We start from the raw sequence: 17617 nt of genomic DNA, 5'->3' as shown, positions 1-17617 counted from the left end.
CTATCTATTTAAGACTTGCCAAAAAGTACAGAGAGCTTCTCGCCAGCTGTCGTATCCAGATATTATTGGGAGCAAGCCTTAGGTTGCCGGTTCTAAATGTAATACTATATTTAACATGTACTGTATGCCATATCTTTTAGTGTATTTTGATTTGTTCCTCTTAGTTCCAATATCTCATGAAACGAATCCAATACAACGTCAGGATACGAAAATACTAAGAAATGCAGAAAACAAAAATGGGTAAATGGGTAACCAATAGGGTTGAGCTGATCTTGAGATTTCAGGATCGATTTTAAAATCTGATTTCCGATCATTTTCCAGCCGATCCCGACCATGAAATTTGCTCGATCACCGATCGGGATCCGATCTTTCCCGATCGCTCAACCCTATTCATGATATATACATGAGTAGGGTTGAGTAGATTTTGAGATAACCTCTGACCTGGATCCCGCCTGAACTGATCGCGATCGTGAAATTTACTCGATTGCCGATCGGAATCCGATCTTTTCCGATCCCGATTGCTCAACCCTAGTAACCAAGTAAAAGTCACAAATAAACCCACATATTGTAATATATCAGTGAGATACTATAACAAAACAATACTGTCCAGAACAATTTATTGTATATATCTTTCAATCCATAAGGAAAGGAAAGAAAAAATCTGTATGTGCTAACGAATTGTAAAGCTGGACGACCCATAGAGCATCGCTCTATCACTACTAGTGTTTCGGAATTTTCAAGCTTGATCTTTGCATAATATCATTATAACACAGTTTGATTAATTTGATTATTATGTTGCAACGTTGATCTAGTGGAAGCAAAAAAATAATAATAAAAAACTAAGAAACTAAAAAATTAAATCTTAGGAAACAGAATAATCGAGAAATAAATCCCTAGACCAACATCCCAACTCCAGGAATCTAATACTGATAACTGGTCATTAGGGTTGAGCGAACGTGTCGGGAAAGATCAAGTGATCGAGCAAATTTCACGATCAGGATTGGCTGGAAAATGATCGAAAATTAGATTTTAAAAACGATCATGAAATCTCAAGATCGGCTCAATCCTACTCCATAAACATAAATAAACTAGGGTTGAGCAATCAGGATCGGGAAAGATCGGATCCAGATCGGTGATCGAGCAAATTTCACGATCGTGATCAGATTCCCATTGATAGGCTGTTATCAGTAACTTATACACAGAGAATGGAGCAGGAAGCAGACAGCCTTGTTCTCTGTATAGTGTTAGGAACAAGTCTCCACAGCTTAGATCCCATTAAAGTGAATGGGAGCTTATTAGCTGTAACCTGGTCTTACCATTACACAGAGCTTCCTTCTCCATTCTCAGTATATAAGCTGCTAAGGACAGACAATCAATGGCGATCCTGGGGGTGCCAGGCCTAAATCAGAACAGTGCATTGGGAGTAACACAGTTATTTTTTAAGATACAGGCGAGGTATGGTGGTGGAGCATGTCCAATACATGGCTTGCTTTTAATGTTTTGGATACACCATAGCATCTATAATAGGGGTGTGAGAAGAATGTATAATCATGTCTCTGTGACAATTGCTCATCCTGTAGCACATGACCTTCTTCAGGTACAAAGAATACTATATATGTCAGTTATTTCATGGTTTTCCCTTTACTCAGAGATTGTAAATAACAAGCATAGTCCGGCATCTCGAGCACTGTGGACAGACATGTCCTTACCTATGATGTTTTATTGTCTGGCTCCCTCTGTCTGATGCTGTGCTGTTTGAGAAGGGTTGTGTTTCTGAAAAACTGGATTCCATAACATTCTCTCTTATAGGCTCTGGGTTGCGCTCAGACTTTGAGTACTGTAGGTGAATAAATAAAGTACATGAATGTTTTTTTTTTTCTTTTAACCTATATTAGCTGAAAACAATTAGAAAGAATAAATTTGTAATTAACTGATTAGCAATGTAAATAGGTGAATGGATGTATGGACAGGACTGAGGGTACCACACATAAAGATTTGCTGCTGGTTTAGAGACCCCAATGCTGGCAAATCGATTCCCTTATAATAAAAATATATGATAATAATATTTTGTTCCTCTGAAAAAAGCAATGAAGGAGAACCTCATGGTGTAGGAGCCACAGATATGATACATCTATATCAGGTGTTATCCTAGTAATAGAAATGGTTTGACTGCACAGTTTTTTGCATTTAAAGGGATCCTATCACTCAGACAAAATTTTTTCTAGGTACCACATCGGAACAGCCTTAAGAAAGGCTATTCTTCTTCTACCTTTCGTCGTTTTCTCCGCGCCGCAGTTCACCTACAATCCCGTTTTTCGCAGTATGCACATTAGCTCTCTCACAGCACTGGGGGCGGGTCCAAGTGCTCAAACAGCACTGGGAGCGTCCCCAATGCTGTGAGAGAACTCTGTCCAGTGCCAATGAAGATGGAGGCGGTGCTGGAGAGAGTTCTCTCGCAGCATTGGGGACGCCCCCAGTGCTGTTTGAGCGCTGAGGCCTGCCCCCAGTGCTGCCAGAGAGCTAATTTGCATACCGTGAAAAACTGGGATTGTAGGCAAACGGCGGCATGAGGAAGACGATGAAAGGTAGGAGAAGAATAGCCTTTCTTAAGGCTATTCCAACGTGCTACCTAGAAAAAATTGTGTCTGAGTGATAGGATCCCTTTAAGGTTAAGGCTCCACATATCGAGCAGCAGCCAAAAAAAAAATGCAGTGGAAATGCTTTCTTCCCCTTTTAAACGTATATGGAGAACACTGGAGTTTCTGTAGGTGTAACTGACAGCTGCTATTTACAAAAACACAAGCTGCATTTCCACTGCAGAATTTTTTTTCTGCAATTTTTGGAACGGATTGGCCAAAAACTCATCCACTTTGCAGGTAATGAAATTTTGTTTCTTTGTATCGATATACTAAGCAGGAAACCATACAATGGAGGACCTTGTGATGAAGGAGGTGAATGTGTATCTACACCTTTCTGCAGATGTCACACCTAAAACATACTCCAGCTCCAGCAGATTATTGGTGCAACTATATTAAAAACGCGTCAAAATAAGTACACTTTAACATTTGAGATGAGCGAGTAGTATTTGATCGAGTAAGTATTCGAACGAATACTACAGCATTCGAAATACTCGTACTCGTTCTCGCTATTCGCAATAAAGATTGGATTCAAAACCAGCATTGATTGGCTGAATGCTATACACAAATCAATGCTGGTTCTGGAGTAGGCTCGTCCTTGCTAGTCGGGAGAGCTGGCAGCTTGCGTTTATGCGGAAGCTGACTTTTTCTCATAAGAATGCATTGACCAGCGTTGATTGGTGTTAGGATGGGGTCCCGCAGGTTTGCCTTTCCGCGCACAACGCCATGTGTGGGCCAATCCGACTCTCGCCCTTGACGTCAGACAGTGAGGTAAGTCCAGCTCTCTGCCTACTGAGCATGCTCAGACCCTTTGGAGGCACTCAGAGGCTAAGTCCCATTCCTCCCCTACTGAGCATGCTCAGTCCTTTTGGAGCTGCTCAGAGGCTAAGTCCCATTCTGCCCATGCTGAGCATGTGCGGTGAGTTATGGTGCCGCCCTGTGGGCGGGGACTTGCCTTTTTATAGTGTGAGCCGATGCCCGCCAGGTGCTCACACTTTGACTAAAATTTTGAGACAGGAGGTCAGGGCTAGGTTCCTGTGAAAGGCAGGTTGTCAGCTCAGGGGTTCTAGTGTAGGATTCCTGGGTACTGCCGATAGGGTCCTGAGTAGCCTGCTTAAGCTGTCCTGTATATTGTAGCTCCAAAGCTGTTGTGGAGCCATTTGTGTTGCTGACCAGGGGTGACGGTTAACCCTTGGCAGCCCTTGGTACACATTGGAAGCTGCACAAACACATTAGCCCAGTGAATTCAACTGGAGAAAGCTTCATTGCAGACCGTTCACATTAGGAGCTGCACAAACACATTCACCCAGTGAAGTTAACTGGTGAACGTGTGTTGCTCCCTGCTCACACTAGGGCTGCACAGACAGACTGCTGCTTTGTTCAGGCACACAGCTGCCCCTCAGTGGCTTTTGGATCTCACTGCAGTGTCTTGCAGTCTAGCGGTTCTGTTGACGTAAAAAATTATTATTTTTATACATATAGACAGAACCGTAACAATTGGCCAGTGTTCAGCATTCGGCCAATTAACGCTGGTTCTGCTGGAGGCTCATCTGTGAAGAGGCAGAGTCTAAGATCGGCCCACAGCAGTCTCCATTGTGGTCCGATCTTAGACTCCGCCTCCTCACAGACGAGCCTCCAGCAAAACCAGGGTTGATTGGCCGAATGTTATACACTGTATAACATTTAGCCAATCAACGCTGGTCAATGCATTCCTATGAGAAAAAGTCAGCTCCCGCATAACCACAAGCTGCCAACTCTCCCGACTAGCAAGGACGAGCCTGCTGCAGAACCAGCGTTGATTTGCCAAATGCTATAAAGTGTTATAGCACTTGGCCAATCAATGCTGGTTCTGCAGGACGATTAAGGGCCGGTTCACATTAGCGCTTGCCTCCCGTCCGGAAGGAGCATTTTTTCCCATAGACTATAATATGATTCGATATTTAATCGAGTAGTCAAATATTGAGGTTCTACTCAAAACGAATATCGAACCTCAAATATTTCACTACTCGCTCATCTCTATTTAACATTATTGATCACAGAGATGTTGGCACCCCAAATCAGGTTTCAATGGCATTCCACACTCTAGTTTATATAGAACAGAATAGATTTGTTCTCCACCGATTTGAAGTGATTTTCTAGCACAAACTGCAGTAGGATCCCTCACATGGAACATCCCATTGAAATAGATTAATACACACGCTGATCAAATTCACAGCACAAGTCCTAGGTTCCACCTTGCTTTTCTGCTTTGGATTTCACATATGATTTTCCCAAATTTCTTACAATTCTTTATAAGCATTTGGTGAGTTATTTAAGGGGAACCTGTTCCATGAAAAATGCAGAGCTGCCTGCAGTCAGTTTTCTATAGAGCTGAAAGAACACAGAAGAATGATATATAGCTCTGTCTGGAAATATTTAGTGTAGCCGGTCATCATTCCATTTAGAACTTCTATACTTCTATATATAGTTATCTAGCCAAGTGATTGACAGCTATCTGTATGCAAGGTCATACATGCAGCATCATCCATGTTAGATCGCCCCAAGTACTAGATGACTGGCTCTCGGGAGCCGGGCGGCTGCCATAGCTGCTGGTTGTCTGCTGTTTTGTACAGCAGATACCCGGCGCTAATGTCCGCGATCAGTGTCTGTACCAGTCGCAGGGATTAATCCATGCCATGATGCCACGGTTGTAAAGGAAAACACTGACAAGGGGAAGCAGCTAAACTAATGCTGTGGCCCCTTTATTCACAGGATCAGTGGATCCTATAAATCTATTTATTCATGTTATTGTAAAACAATAATGTAATGTATCTGACAATCTGGTTTCCATCCAGTAATGTTAATCGACAATTAAAGGAGCAACATGATCATTTTTTCAAGGACATAGATGTTTCCACATTTGGGCAAAAGTGTCATTTACATTTTTTAGCCAAATCTTTAATGCATAGCTATTGTTTTACATAAGACCAACTTCCAATACTTACACTATGCAGCTGAACTCTGTTTTCTCCAAAGTTCTTTGCTTTTGATAACAAACTAGACGCATGAAGACTATAGTTTTTTCCATTTTGCACATCTTTCAATTGCTCCTGAATTATTTTTGTTTGCCTTCTAGATACAAAAGAGAAAAAGTTAATATATGGTATGTTTCAATGAATAGAACAGTAATATAATAATACTAATACTATTACAAATAATAATAATAATAATCAGGATAATAATAGTAATAATAATAATAATAGTAGTAATAATAATAATAATAATAATAATAATAATAATAATAATAATAATAATAATAATAATAATAATAATAATACAGAATAAAAATTACTCAGACTAGACAACCTTCAAATGTTCCAGGTTTATCACAGTAGTTGATACTGGGTGATATGTATTATTATGTAACATTATTTGCCTTGCTTTCTGTTACAAATTTGTATCGACATTTTGGTGCAACACTGGCCTATATTGTCAAATCTTAACCCATGCCCCTTTCCAATAGGTCCCACCCCTTTTCCACCTTTAAAAAACCCAAACAAATTAAACCATAATTCTAGCTTTGTAAATCTGTCACAATATGCAAGCACAATATCTTATTCACACAAATTGAAAATAAAAATTGACACATTTAACAACAATTCTACGTTCATGTTTACTGTTGCCTGTCCGCTGTTCTGATCCATCTTTGGCTCAGAACAACTGATTCAAAACAGTGTGTGAATGAAGGGGTTATTCAGTTTAGAGAAAAGACGTCTACGGGGAGATCTAATAACAATGTACAAATACATGAAGGGACAATACAAAGAACTTTCTAAGGATCTTTTTACTTCTAGGATGGTGACAGTGACAAGGAAACATCCTCTACACCTAGACCAGTGACAGTGACAAGAGGACATCCTGTACACCTAGACCAGTGACAAGAGGACATCCTCTACACCTAGACCAGTGACAGTGACAAGAGGACATCCTGTACACCTAGACCAGTGACAACAGGACATCCTCTACACCTAGACAAGTGACGGTGACAAGAGGACATCCTCTATGTCTGGAGGAGAGAAGGTTTCACCAGAAACATAGAAGGGGATTCTTCACAGTAAGAACAGCGAGGCTCTGGAACTCTCTGCCCCAGGAAGTGGTGATGGCGGATTCATTAAACAAGTTCAAAGAGGGCCTGGATGCCTTTCTTGTAGAGAACAATATTACGGGTTATGGACTCTAGATTTTAAGGACACATTGATCCAGGGTTTTTAAACTGACTGCAAGATTGGAGTCGGTAAGATAATTTTTTTTCCCCTGAAATGTGGCAATTGGCATGAGCCTCATGTTTTTTTTTGCCTTCCTCTGGATCAACACTGTAGAGGATTGTAGGGTTATAGGTTGGACTTGATGGACTAATGTCTTCATCCAACCTCATCTACTATGTAACTATGCGAAGCAGCCTCGGTTTGCATTTATCATCATTGAATGTAATATTAAATAAAGAAGTCGGAAACTTTATTGTGTCTTACTATTATTCTAAAGGGAAGATGAAGTTTTATGTATAGGACTTTTTCTTTGTGGAAAAAGTATTTTTTTAACACTAAAGTCAATGATGATGGATGCAAACAGAAGGCGCCTTGATTCTGTCAACATTTCAATCCATTGTTCTGACCCTATGACAGGTTAAAATAACATGCATTATTGTATCAGAATGTAACTTCTTTTTTTTTTGGGGGGGGGGCAGCTTTTTTGTTTCCTTTCAATACTTTTCATACTAACACTTTTCATGTGCACATTCAGTGTATTTGACAGGGCATTATTATAATAGCAAGCATGAAGTATGTATTTACAATGTATAACTTTTATTTATTAAAACTGTTTAACAAAATAAAATATATACATTTTTTCTTAATTCACAACTTTTTAGAAAAAAAAATTACATTAATTCATCATTTAACTGTGAGTTTTATTTTTAATTTATGCATTTTTGTCTATATTCCAATTGCAATACATTATTGCTAGTGTTGAGCAAATAGTATTCGATTGAATACCTCGCTCCCATAGGAATGCGTGTAAGCAGCCCAACACCGAGGGGTTAAGCGCATCAAATATTCACCACTCTTAACAACTTGGTGTTCGGCCACTTACATGCATTTCTATGGGAGCAAGGTATTCGACGAATACTATTCGCTCATCTCTAATTATTGTTTGTTAGGAGGAAAGGAAGAGACATCCGGTTTCCAAGGAGCTAAAGACGTCCTGAGCAGGGTTGGCCTGATGAAGACACCAAGACATTGTCGAAACGCGTTGCCTTTTTATGTACAGTTTTGTGGAATAATATTTTAAACTATATATACTGGTCATTCCACCGTTATATGCATAGCAGCACCCAAGCGTACCGTTTTTTCTCTTTATTTGTATAGTATAAGGCTATTTATTTGTTAGTATAAGGGTAGCATTACCAGGTCATGTTTTGTCTGTTAGATATGGACTATATGTTGGCTTTTTTTCCCAGACCAAACCCTGATCCGAAATCTGGACACCCAGCATTATAGTCATCCATATTGGTAAGAGTCCCTGCTTCACTGTTTGTCTACTGTCCACATACTTAAAATGTGAGTATGGAAGAGTAGACCCAAGAAATGCAAGCACTCCATTAGTCTGTGGAATACAGCCAACACATGGTCCTTGGTTCACAGACCAATCCTGCCAGTGTGAAGCTGACCTAAGGGTAGTTATATACAATGTATTTTCTTGAAAAAAGCAGCAGTATTTGTGGGAGTTTTTTTGAGCCAACCCAGAAGTGACGTAAAAAGTTTTGGAGGAACTTACGGTTCTTCTTCTCTTCTGTCGTTGGCTCAAAAAACTGCATCAAAAACTGCAGTGGTGTTTTTGGAAAAAATGCTGAGTATGAAACCATCCTAAAAATAACAGACATCCTTTAGATCTTGAATAAATATGGTATAAAACAGACAGCGTTGTATAATGTTATCTGGTGCATCGTTTTAGTGATACGCATATTAAACGGCCGCGCCATGTTAATAGCATAGTATGCGGTCATGTTAATTCTTACATCTGTACTTAGTTTAGCTTACTTTTAGCTAAGGCACTTATAAACCTGAATCTAGTATTGAGCCTTTAAGGAAAAGGAACCATAATGTCTATGTATAGTGGTCTATGTACCAGGAGCAGACATGCTTTGCTGGCTTTCACGAACATCTTAGATTATTTATCTAGAAATTGAAGAACAATTTGTCCATGCACGCATTTAAAACTCTTTGATCTATTAAGATCTGTTTTATTTAAATATGTAGCATAGGCACAAATTGGATTTTAAAAGTCAAGAAGAAATCGGCAAACTGAGATCAAGACCTTGGCAAATCGATCCCTCCAGGAAAATAGTTAACAACTCTACTATTAATTTTCATACTTCTCTTGATCAATTTGAAAACAATGGAAAGGGTGTGAAGTGTCACAGAGATGGAAACAACACTTTTCTCTCTTAGAAGTGTCATGTTTCTAGCAGGGTTAATATCCAATAGCATAGCGCTTATAAGGGTCTGCCTCAAAAGGTTTTCAATTGATAATAATTAGAGATGAGCGAGTAGTACTCGATCGAGTAGGTATTCGATCGAATACTACGGTATTCAAAATACTCGTACTCGATCGAGTACCACTCGCTATTCGAATGGAAAAGTTCGATGCAGAACCAGCATTGATTGGCTGAATGCTATACAGTCGGCCAATCAATGCTGGTTCTTCTCCTACCTTTAGAAGTCTTCTCCGTGCAGCTTCCCCGCGGCATCTTCCGGCTCTTCATTCACTCTGCCAGGCATCAGGCCTGGGCAGAGCCGACTGCGCATGTCCGCTTGTAGTGCGGGCATGCGCAGTCGGCTCTGCCCAGGCCCGATGCCTGGCAGAGTGAATTCAGAGCTGGAAGATGCTGCAGGGACGCTGCACGGAGAAGACTTCTCGGAGGATCCAGCCCGACCCTCAATCGTGGACTTGGTAGGTATAATTTGATCGAATGTTGCCTACCCCTGAAACAAGCATTTTCCCCCCATATACTATAATAGGGTTCGATATTCGATTCGAGTAGTCGAATATTGAGGGGCTACTCGAAACGAATATCGAACCTCGAACATTTTACTGTTCGCTCATCAACATTTTGGACATCTTTGATTAACTTCTGATAAGTAGTTTGGCTTAAGCAAATATTTTTTATTGGCAGCGTTCCCTCGAATTTTGGACAGTTCCTTGTCGAATTGTTGTTCCATGTCCTTCTCAAACCCTCCAGCCTGCTCCTCCTCCCCTTCCCACATTTTCATGGACATTCATTCACGAACAAAACCGAACTAAGTCAAATTTCAAATGCCTAAAGCAACGGCAGAGCAGAGAAGACCGTTGGGTTCATGCTAGAAGCAAAGTGCGCACAAGATCATCGGAGATGCTGCTGAACAAAGTGTAAGCCTGAGGCAACGGCAGAGAGAGACCATCGTATCATTTGTGTGTGGCAGCGACTTCATGCTAGAAGCGAAGCACGCGATCAGTATTGGAGATGATGATGATGATGATGATAATAATGCTGCTTGTAGTGCCTTGCCGAGGAGCCGAAGAAGCGAAGCGAGAATGAAGTTCACCTATTATTTCATACTTTGCCGCTTTCTCGTTCAGCATTGTATAGAATGCCTAGGCAATGTGTGAAATGACGAATAGTTTCATACTTTGCCGGCTAGTTTTAGGCATTCTATACAATGCCGGATTTCATACATTGCCGGTAACATATACAAGGCTATATATTTTATACTTTACATCCAACTACATCTGCTGTAAGTTTGATCCAGACCTTTACTACTCTAAGTGAAAAAATATTTTCTGCTTTTAAGGTTCTGATTTTCCCACTGTTATATTCAATTTTCACTCCCATGCTCTTGTTTATGGGTGTAGATGAAAAGTAAATGTCTTCAACTTTTAACCATACTTAAAGGTTTCAGTTGAATCACATCTCCCTCTATGTCTATGTCTATAGTGCTATATTTTATTCTTTCGACCATCCACCATTTTTATACTGGGCAGTAGTCAAGATTTTGGTCTCCCTAGGGCTTTATACTTCAGGATCACTACTGTGTATCTCTCTTCCTTCCTTCCTTCCTTCCTTCCTTCCTTCCTTCCTTCCTTCCTTCCTTCCTTCCTTCCTTCCTTCCTTCCTTCCTTCCTTCCTTCCTTCCTTCCTTCCTTCCTATCATGCTTTCTTGGCTGCCTGACCACAGTGCTGATTTTGGAGGTCTGCGTAGTCTAGGATCAGAACCCTTAACTACTTCCTTTCTGAAGTCCTGGCTAACATAGAACTAGCATTTCTATACTTAGATAGAGGGTTCCTTTTCCCCAAGTGCGTTATCTCATTTGTAGGGTTGAGCCAATATTGAGATTTCAGGATCATTTTTAAAATACAATTTTCGATCATTTTCCAGCTGATCGCGATTGTAAAATTTGCTCGATCACCGATCAGGATCCGATCTTTCCTGATCCCGATCGCTCAACCCTACTCACTAGTGAAAATATTACATTTCCATTGTTTTGACCATTCATCCAGTAAAGCAAAATCATTTTTATGCTAGAAACATGCCATATAGAAAATTAAAATTTGATTATTAATAATACTACTAATAATACAATAATAATAATAATAATAATAATAATAATAATAATAATAATAATAATTATTATTATTATTATTATCTATCTTGAACATGAACCTGACTGATATAAAGAAATTTTCAGGGATATATATATATATCCTCAGCAGCTGTTTTATTAATAGTGCCAGATAATTCTCTTTTCTTTCTGACATTCTGAAATTCATCATTTGTTTAATATAGAATCCACTCAGGGAAGTGAAGTTTTGCTTGTTGTTTGCTGCTTATATGTATTCTTCCTTTAATGTCTTTGCTTAGTTAAATCAACAGAAACACAATTTAAAAAAAAAAGTTTGACAAGTCAGGTATGGTGTGCTTAAAAAATAGAATAAATTTCCCTTCACCGCAGGCAAAAATTCTCTATTTCAAAAATACTCTATTTCTGTATTCTAATATCTTTTTTACCCTGTACTTCAATATCTTGCCTAAGGAGGAATGAGCTGTTGGCATACTTCACACCCAGCAGCTAGGGGATATGCCCTGCTATATCCTTCAGTGCAGGAACGCAACAGAATGCTCAGGTATTTTAGTAGAATTATTTCCATTAAAATCACTATACGAAGTTGATCACCTACATATTAAATGTCCATCTCGTAAGTTATATTTCCCATACTTTGTCTGTAATAAGAATAGCAACTCACAACAGCAACTGTTCTACAATGGTTAAAGATAAAGAAGCCAGATCTTAAACAATCGTGATGTACAGATCCATTATGTGAAATTTAATTTAGGCCGGGACCCCACGGGCCGGAAACACCACGATTTGGATGGGATTCATGCAAATCTCATGCCCACTTTGCAGTAAAAACCGCAGTGTGAACATGCTGCAATTTCCAAAACTGGTGCAGTTTTGGAAATCGCAACATCTCAATTATATCTACGGAAATGCCGGCGGTTTCCCCATAGATATAAATGTAACAGAAAGTCTGCGGAGAAAAACTCTGTGAACTTTCTGTTCAAAGTGCTGCGGGAAGAACCCACAATGCGTTCCTGCCATGGTTTTTCCCGCAGTGCTTTAGTGCAAGAATTTAAAGAATTTTTTTTCTGCCTGTGATTTTTATAAATGATTGTTATATTAGGTGTTGCTTCTATATGTAATTTAAAGGGATAATATCATTAAAATGCATTTTTTTTGTGACTAACACGTAGGAATAGCCTTAAGAGAGGCTATTCTTCTCCTACCTTTATTTGTCTTCTCCGTGCCGCCGTTCGGTAGAAATCCCAGTTTTCTTTGGTATGCAAAAGAGTTCCCTTGCAGCACTGGGGGCGGTCCCCAGCGCTCAAACAGCACTGAGGGGGTCCCCAATGCTGCAAGAGAACTCTCCAGTGCTGCCTCCATCTTCTTCTGGAATGGCCTCTCTTCGCGTCTTCTTCTGGAGCTGGGTTCAAACTTCTAGGCAAGTGCAGTCGGCTCTGCTGTTGGGCCTTGCATATTGCGCATACAGTAAGCTGGGGAAAGCGCTCAAACAGCACTGGGGGCGTCCCCAATGCTGCGAGAGAACTCTCCAGCGACACCTCGATTTTCCTTTGGAACGGTCTCTCAACACGTCTTCTTCTGGCACTGGAGTGAAACATCTATGCATACGCAAGTCGGTTCTGCTGTCGGGCCTCGGGCAGAGATGACTGCGGATGCCCGCCTGGTGTAACCGGCCATTTTCTTGTGGCCTCTTACACAGTATGGGGGGGGGTAAGTGGCCACAAGAAAATGGCCACTTACACTAGGCAGGCATGCGCAGTTGGCTCTGCCCGAGGCCCGACAGCAGAGCCGACTTGCGCATGTGTAGAATTTTCACTTCGGCACCGGAAAAAGACATGTGAAGAGGCCATTCCAGAAGAAGATAGAGGCGTCGCTGGAGAGTTCTTTCACAGCATTGGTGATGCCCCCAGTGCTGCGAGAGAACTCATTTGCATACCGAAGAAAATCGTGATTTCTACCGAATGGCAGCACAGAGAAGACATCTAAAGGTAGGAGAAGAATAGCCTCTCTTAAGGCTATTCCTACATGTTAGTCACAAAAAAATTACATTTTAATTATAGGATCCCTTTAAGATGCCTCAGCAGAAGTGAAAGCATATATAAACTACCATGTTAAAGCCAGCAATGCATATTTTAGCATTGTAATTTCCTATATGTTTGTGTACATTATAGCCCCGATGTTAATTGTTTGCCTTTAATACACCACTTCAATGCATACAGGTGACTTTTAATGCGCTATAGACCAAAGCCAAATAAAACATCTTACTTTGTCCTGCAGTAGAATGCGGCGCAAATCAGACCCACAGATACAATGCCGAAAACGATGCAGGAGATTGACAGGATCTGCTGTTGGTATACCTCCTCACTCTCTGCAAGAAAAAGCACATTCGTGTTCAAAAAGGTGAGTTGTTTTACAATAAGCACATCAAAGCAGTTTTACTTCCTGGAATACCAGGAACAAGTTACATTCTGAAGGGAAAGATGCAGTAATAGTCACTCATTTCCATATCTATGACTTGCGAAGCTGCAGTCTTGACTTTTTAAAAGCTGCCTTTGTTTGCCTTTTAGAATCTATGTGCAAATGCATTCTTTGTATTCAAATCATTTTGATATTGCATAGAACGCCACAAGAATGAACAATAACCGTGAGTCATTCCGTAATGCGCAGGATAAAAGCAGATTTGGTCTACTGTATATTCAAATGTAAGACATTATGAAGATATACTGCACACAGAAAAGATACTTTATCAGTCAACATGTCATCCCACATCCCATATTGTTACTTAATGTACACATTCTGTAGGTGACCGATAATCTATCTGAGTGTTAGGAAAAAGCTTCCATCTAGCTAATGTGAAATATCATTATGGAAAACAGCCTTCTATCTATCTTATTACCCACCTATTCAAAGTATCTCTCTAAAGAATCAGTTTATCTACAGTATCTACTAGAGATGAGTGAGAAGTATTCCATCGAGTAGGTATTCGATCGAATACTACGGTATTCCAAATACTCATACTCTATCGAGTACCACTCGCTATTCGAATGGAAAAATTTGATGCAGAACCAGCGTTGATTGGCTGAGTGCTATACAGTCGGCCAATCAACGCTGGTTCTTCTCCTACTTTTAGAAGTCTTCTCTGCGCAGCATCCCCGCGGCGTCTTCCAGCTCTGAATTCACTCTGCCAGGCATTGGGCCAGGGCAGAGCTGACTGCATATGCCCGCACTCCAAGAAAATGGCCGCTTTGACTGTAAGCGGCCATTTTCTTGTAGTGCGGGCATGTGCAGTTGGCTCTGCCCAGGCCCGATGCCTGGCAGAGTGAATTCAGAGCTGGAAGACGCCACGGGGATGCTGCATGTAGAAGACGTCTCGGAGAATCCAGCCCGACCCTCACTCGTGGACTTGGTAAGTTCAATTTGATCGAATGTTGCCTACCCCTGAAACAAGCATTTTTCCCCCATAGACTATAATAGGATTTGATATTCGATTTGAGTAGTCGAATATTGAGGGGCTACTCGAAATGAATATTGAATATCAAGTATTTAACTACTCGCTCATCTCTAGTATCTACCTGTCTATCTATCCATTTTCTCTGTCTATCTATCTATCTATCTATCTATCTATCTATCTATCTATCTATCTATTTACTCTATCTATCATCTATCTATCTATCTATCTATCTATCATCTAACTATCTATCTAATATTTCTCTATCCCATGGATACACAACCTGTTCTGAAGACTGTGCCACACTCAAGGGCCACAACACTGTTATTTCTGTTTGAGATATGTATTGTATATTGACACTTTTGACACTTCCATCTGTCAGGAAGCCAGAAAAATAGCCAAGCATATTACAGCAACCAAAAACTATGAAGCAAAGAGCAACATGGATGTATAGTCACCGCCTTACATAGTACTTAGACTCATATGGGTCATCTAGGATTAACACAGATGCACTATCATTCTCAGCTGTTAGAGAAAAGAACATACCGTATATACTCAAGTATAAGCCGACTTTTTCAGCACAGTTTTTTATGCTGAAAAAGCCCCCCTCAGCTTATACTCGAGACTGGGTCCAACTGACCCACCAGGGAATCAGTGAATCCCCAGTGGGCCCCGAGCCTAAACTGTTAATCCTCATTTTATTAATACAAATGCATTGGTCAGGGCCCCCGATCATTTCTTTAACCAATGCATTTGCATTGTCAAAATGAGGCACGGCGCACAAGACCTGCAAAGACCTGCATAAATTAAACAAAGGGGGAGGTCCTTTAGTGCGACAGTAATGATATAGGACACCCCCCCTTCTCTAGCAAGAGAGATGAAAGCCTGGGAGGCCCCTGCATCGAGGAGAGGAAGCTAGAATAAAGTGAAAGTAAAACACACAGGTACCTGCTGAGATTACTATTCCTAGTAATGTCAGGCATTTGGGGTTATTAATTTAGTTTCAGTAACTCCATGTGCTTTACATTAATAGCAGTTAACCCCATCATGTCCCTCATATTAATCCCTGTGTGCCCCATATAAGGGTTACTAATATGTGAGACACATGGGGGTACTAATAAAGGACTTTAATTATGAAGATACCTAATTATTACTTCCATATGTCCCACATATCAGTAAGTCTTTTGTGAGACGCACAGGGGGTTAATGTGAGGGACATGATGGGGTTAACTGCTATTACTATGAGGCACATGGAGATACTAAGCTGTAATGCACACGGCCATGATGTCTCAGTCTATTTTAATTTTTGAAATTTTCCAGTACCTGCTGCATCTCCCCCCCCCCCAAGGCTTATACTCGAGTCAATAAGTTTTCCCAGTTTTATGTGCTAAAAATTAGGGGCCCTGGCTTATTCTTGGGTCGGCTTATACTCGAGTATATACAGTAGTTAATGGTTGGACCTGCAACAATCCCAGCAGGGAGATCTTTGTCAGGCATGAGTGTACCATACACCAATTTTTTTAAACCAATGTAATGGGAAATTAACCCTTTAACAACTGATCATCGACTAAAAATGTCTTGGTGGTCGGAAAGTAACTCTGTAAGGGTATATCTGTACATCCTTGCAGAGTTAGCAGTTGCAAGAGTTGGGTCCTAGAGTATCAACCTCGGTTACAGGGAATGTGAACACATACACAAAAAAATGTAATCTTAAAATGACCCCTAAAAGTCTATTATGACCCTATGGGGGGCGGGGAGTTCAATGTATACAATGAATAAAAATAAACCCTTAGACCCTTTCACAAACTATACTATGGATTCTTCAAACCACCAAAGAACATTTGGTATCCTAAAAAATCCGGGCCAATAATCTCATGTGCCTCTTCTACTACTAGACTCTTTTGTACGTTTCGTGCGCTTAACATTCATTTATTTGAGTAGTGTTAGCACATTCAGTTCACAGCAGTTATTTATGGGAACTGACACATATGGTTTCCAGTATGCTAGATGCATACAAAACACATTTACACTTAATTCAATCCTTTATCATTTTTTTTGTGCTGGAAAATTGACGTAGGACATTTAGATGCTAAACAACTAAAGCAATCTAAACAAGACTGTGGGACAAATTTCAAGCTGCATATGTTATTCTGAAAAGTAGCGCAGTATGCTTTAACTAATCCACTTTTATTACCTAATAAGCTAATTATTAATGTATTGAAGTAATAAAAGTCCAGGTATGAATGGAAAATAGAACATATATTTCAGCTTGTGTAATATTTAGCTACTTTAGTCATCTGGCTAATGTTTTGCTGAGTTACTCTTACAATAGGTGTACCGCAGAGTTATTCTTCACAGTCTGAAGACAAGGGAGGGAGGCCAAAGAGAGGAAAGCAGCCATCTCTTACACAATTGTAAAAATTGGCCTACTAAAAGGTTACGTAACATTAGCCATTGATGCAAGCTAATTGAAATTCATGTAAACTCAAACTCCATATCACGGCTGTGTCAATGTCCGACAACTGTGGTACTGAATGGTGCTAGCACTACTAGGGAAACGGGGTAGGTGAGCTGTCCCTGGCGCTATGACGGCTGACTAGGCCCTGCCTGAGGGTATTGGTCAGCTGTTCCAGAGCCAAGCTCGGCCCCGGCAACTACTGGCTCTCTAAACACAAAGACCTAACATACAGGTAGGATGAGAGCTGAAAGAGGCTAGGGACTGGGAAACTAGAGGCGGTCACCCCTAGCGAAAGGATAAGTGCAGCTGCAAACAGAGTACCAACTAGGATGGGACGTGTTGGAGAACTAACAGGTGCAGCACAACCACTAACACACAATATGGATTGGGGAGAGGAAAAGTGGAAGAGTGAGGAAAGGGTAT

The 17617-nt window shown here is 40.5% G+C and overlaps 1 protein-coding gene across 1 annotated transcript in view; it reads right to left on the bottom strand.

Annotated features, from left to right (window-relative positions):
* NRG3 (neuregulin 3) overlaps positions 1-17617 on the bottom strand; it is a 603489-nt gene that overhangs the window by 30138 nt on the left and 555734 nt on the right. Inside the window, exons 5-7 of the mRNA XM_075257841.1 lie at positions 13554-13656; positions 5621-5747; positions 1710-1837 (exon numbers count right to left, since the gene is read on the bottom strand). Of these exons, the coding sequence (XP_075113942.1) occupies positions 1710-1837; positions 5621-5747; positions 13554-13656 (358 nt within the window). The remainder of the gene's footprint in view (positions 1-1709; positions 1838-5620; positions 5748-13553; positions 13657-17617) is intronic.

The sequence above is a fragment of the Leptodactylus fuscus genome, chromosome 10 (assembly GCF_031893055.1).
Source record: "Leptodactylus fuscus isolate aLepFus1 chromosome 10, aLepFus1.hap2, whole genome shotgun sequence".
NCBI lineage: Eukaryota > Metazoa > Chordata > Amphibia > Anura > Leptodactylidae > Leptodactylus > Leptodactylus fuscus.
The sequence above is the reverse complement of the archived record's forward strand: the minus strand, read 5'-3'. Positions and strand labels throughout refer to the sequence as shown.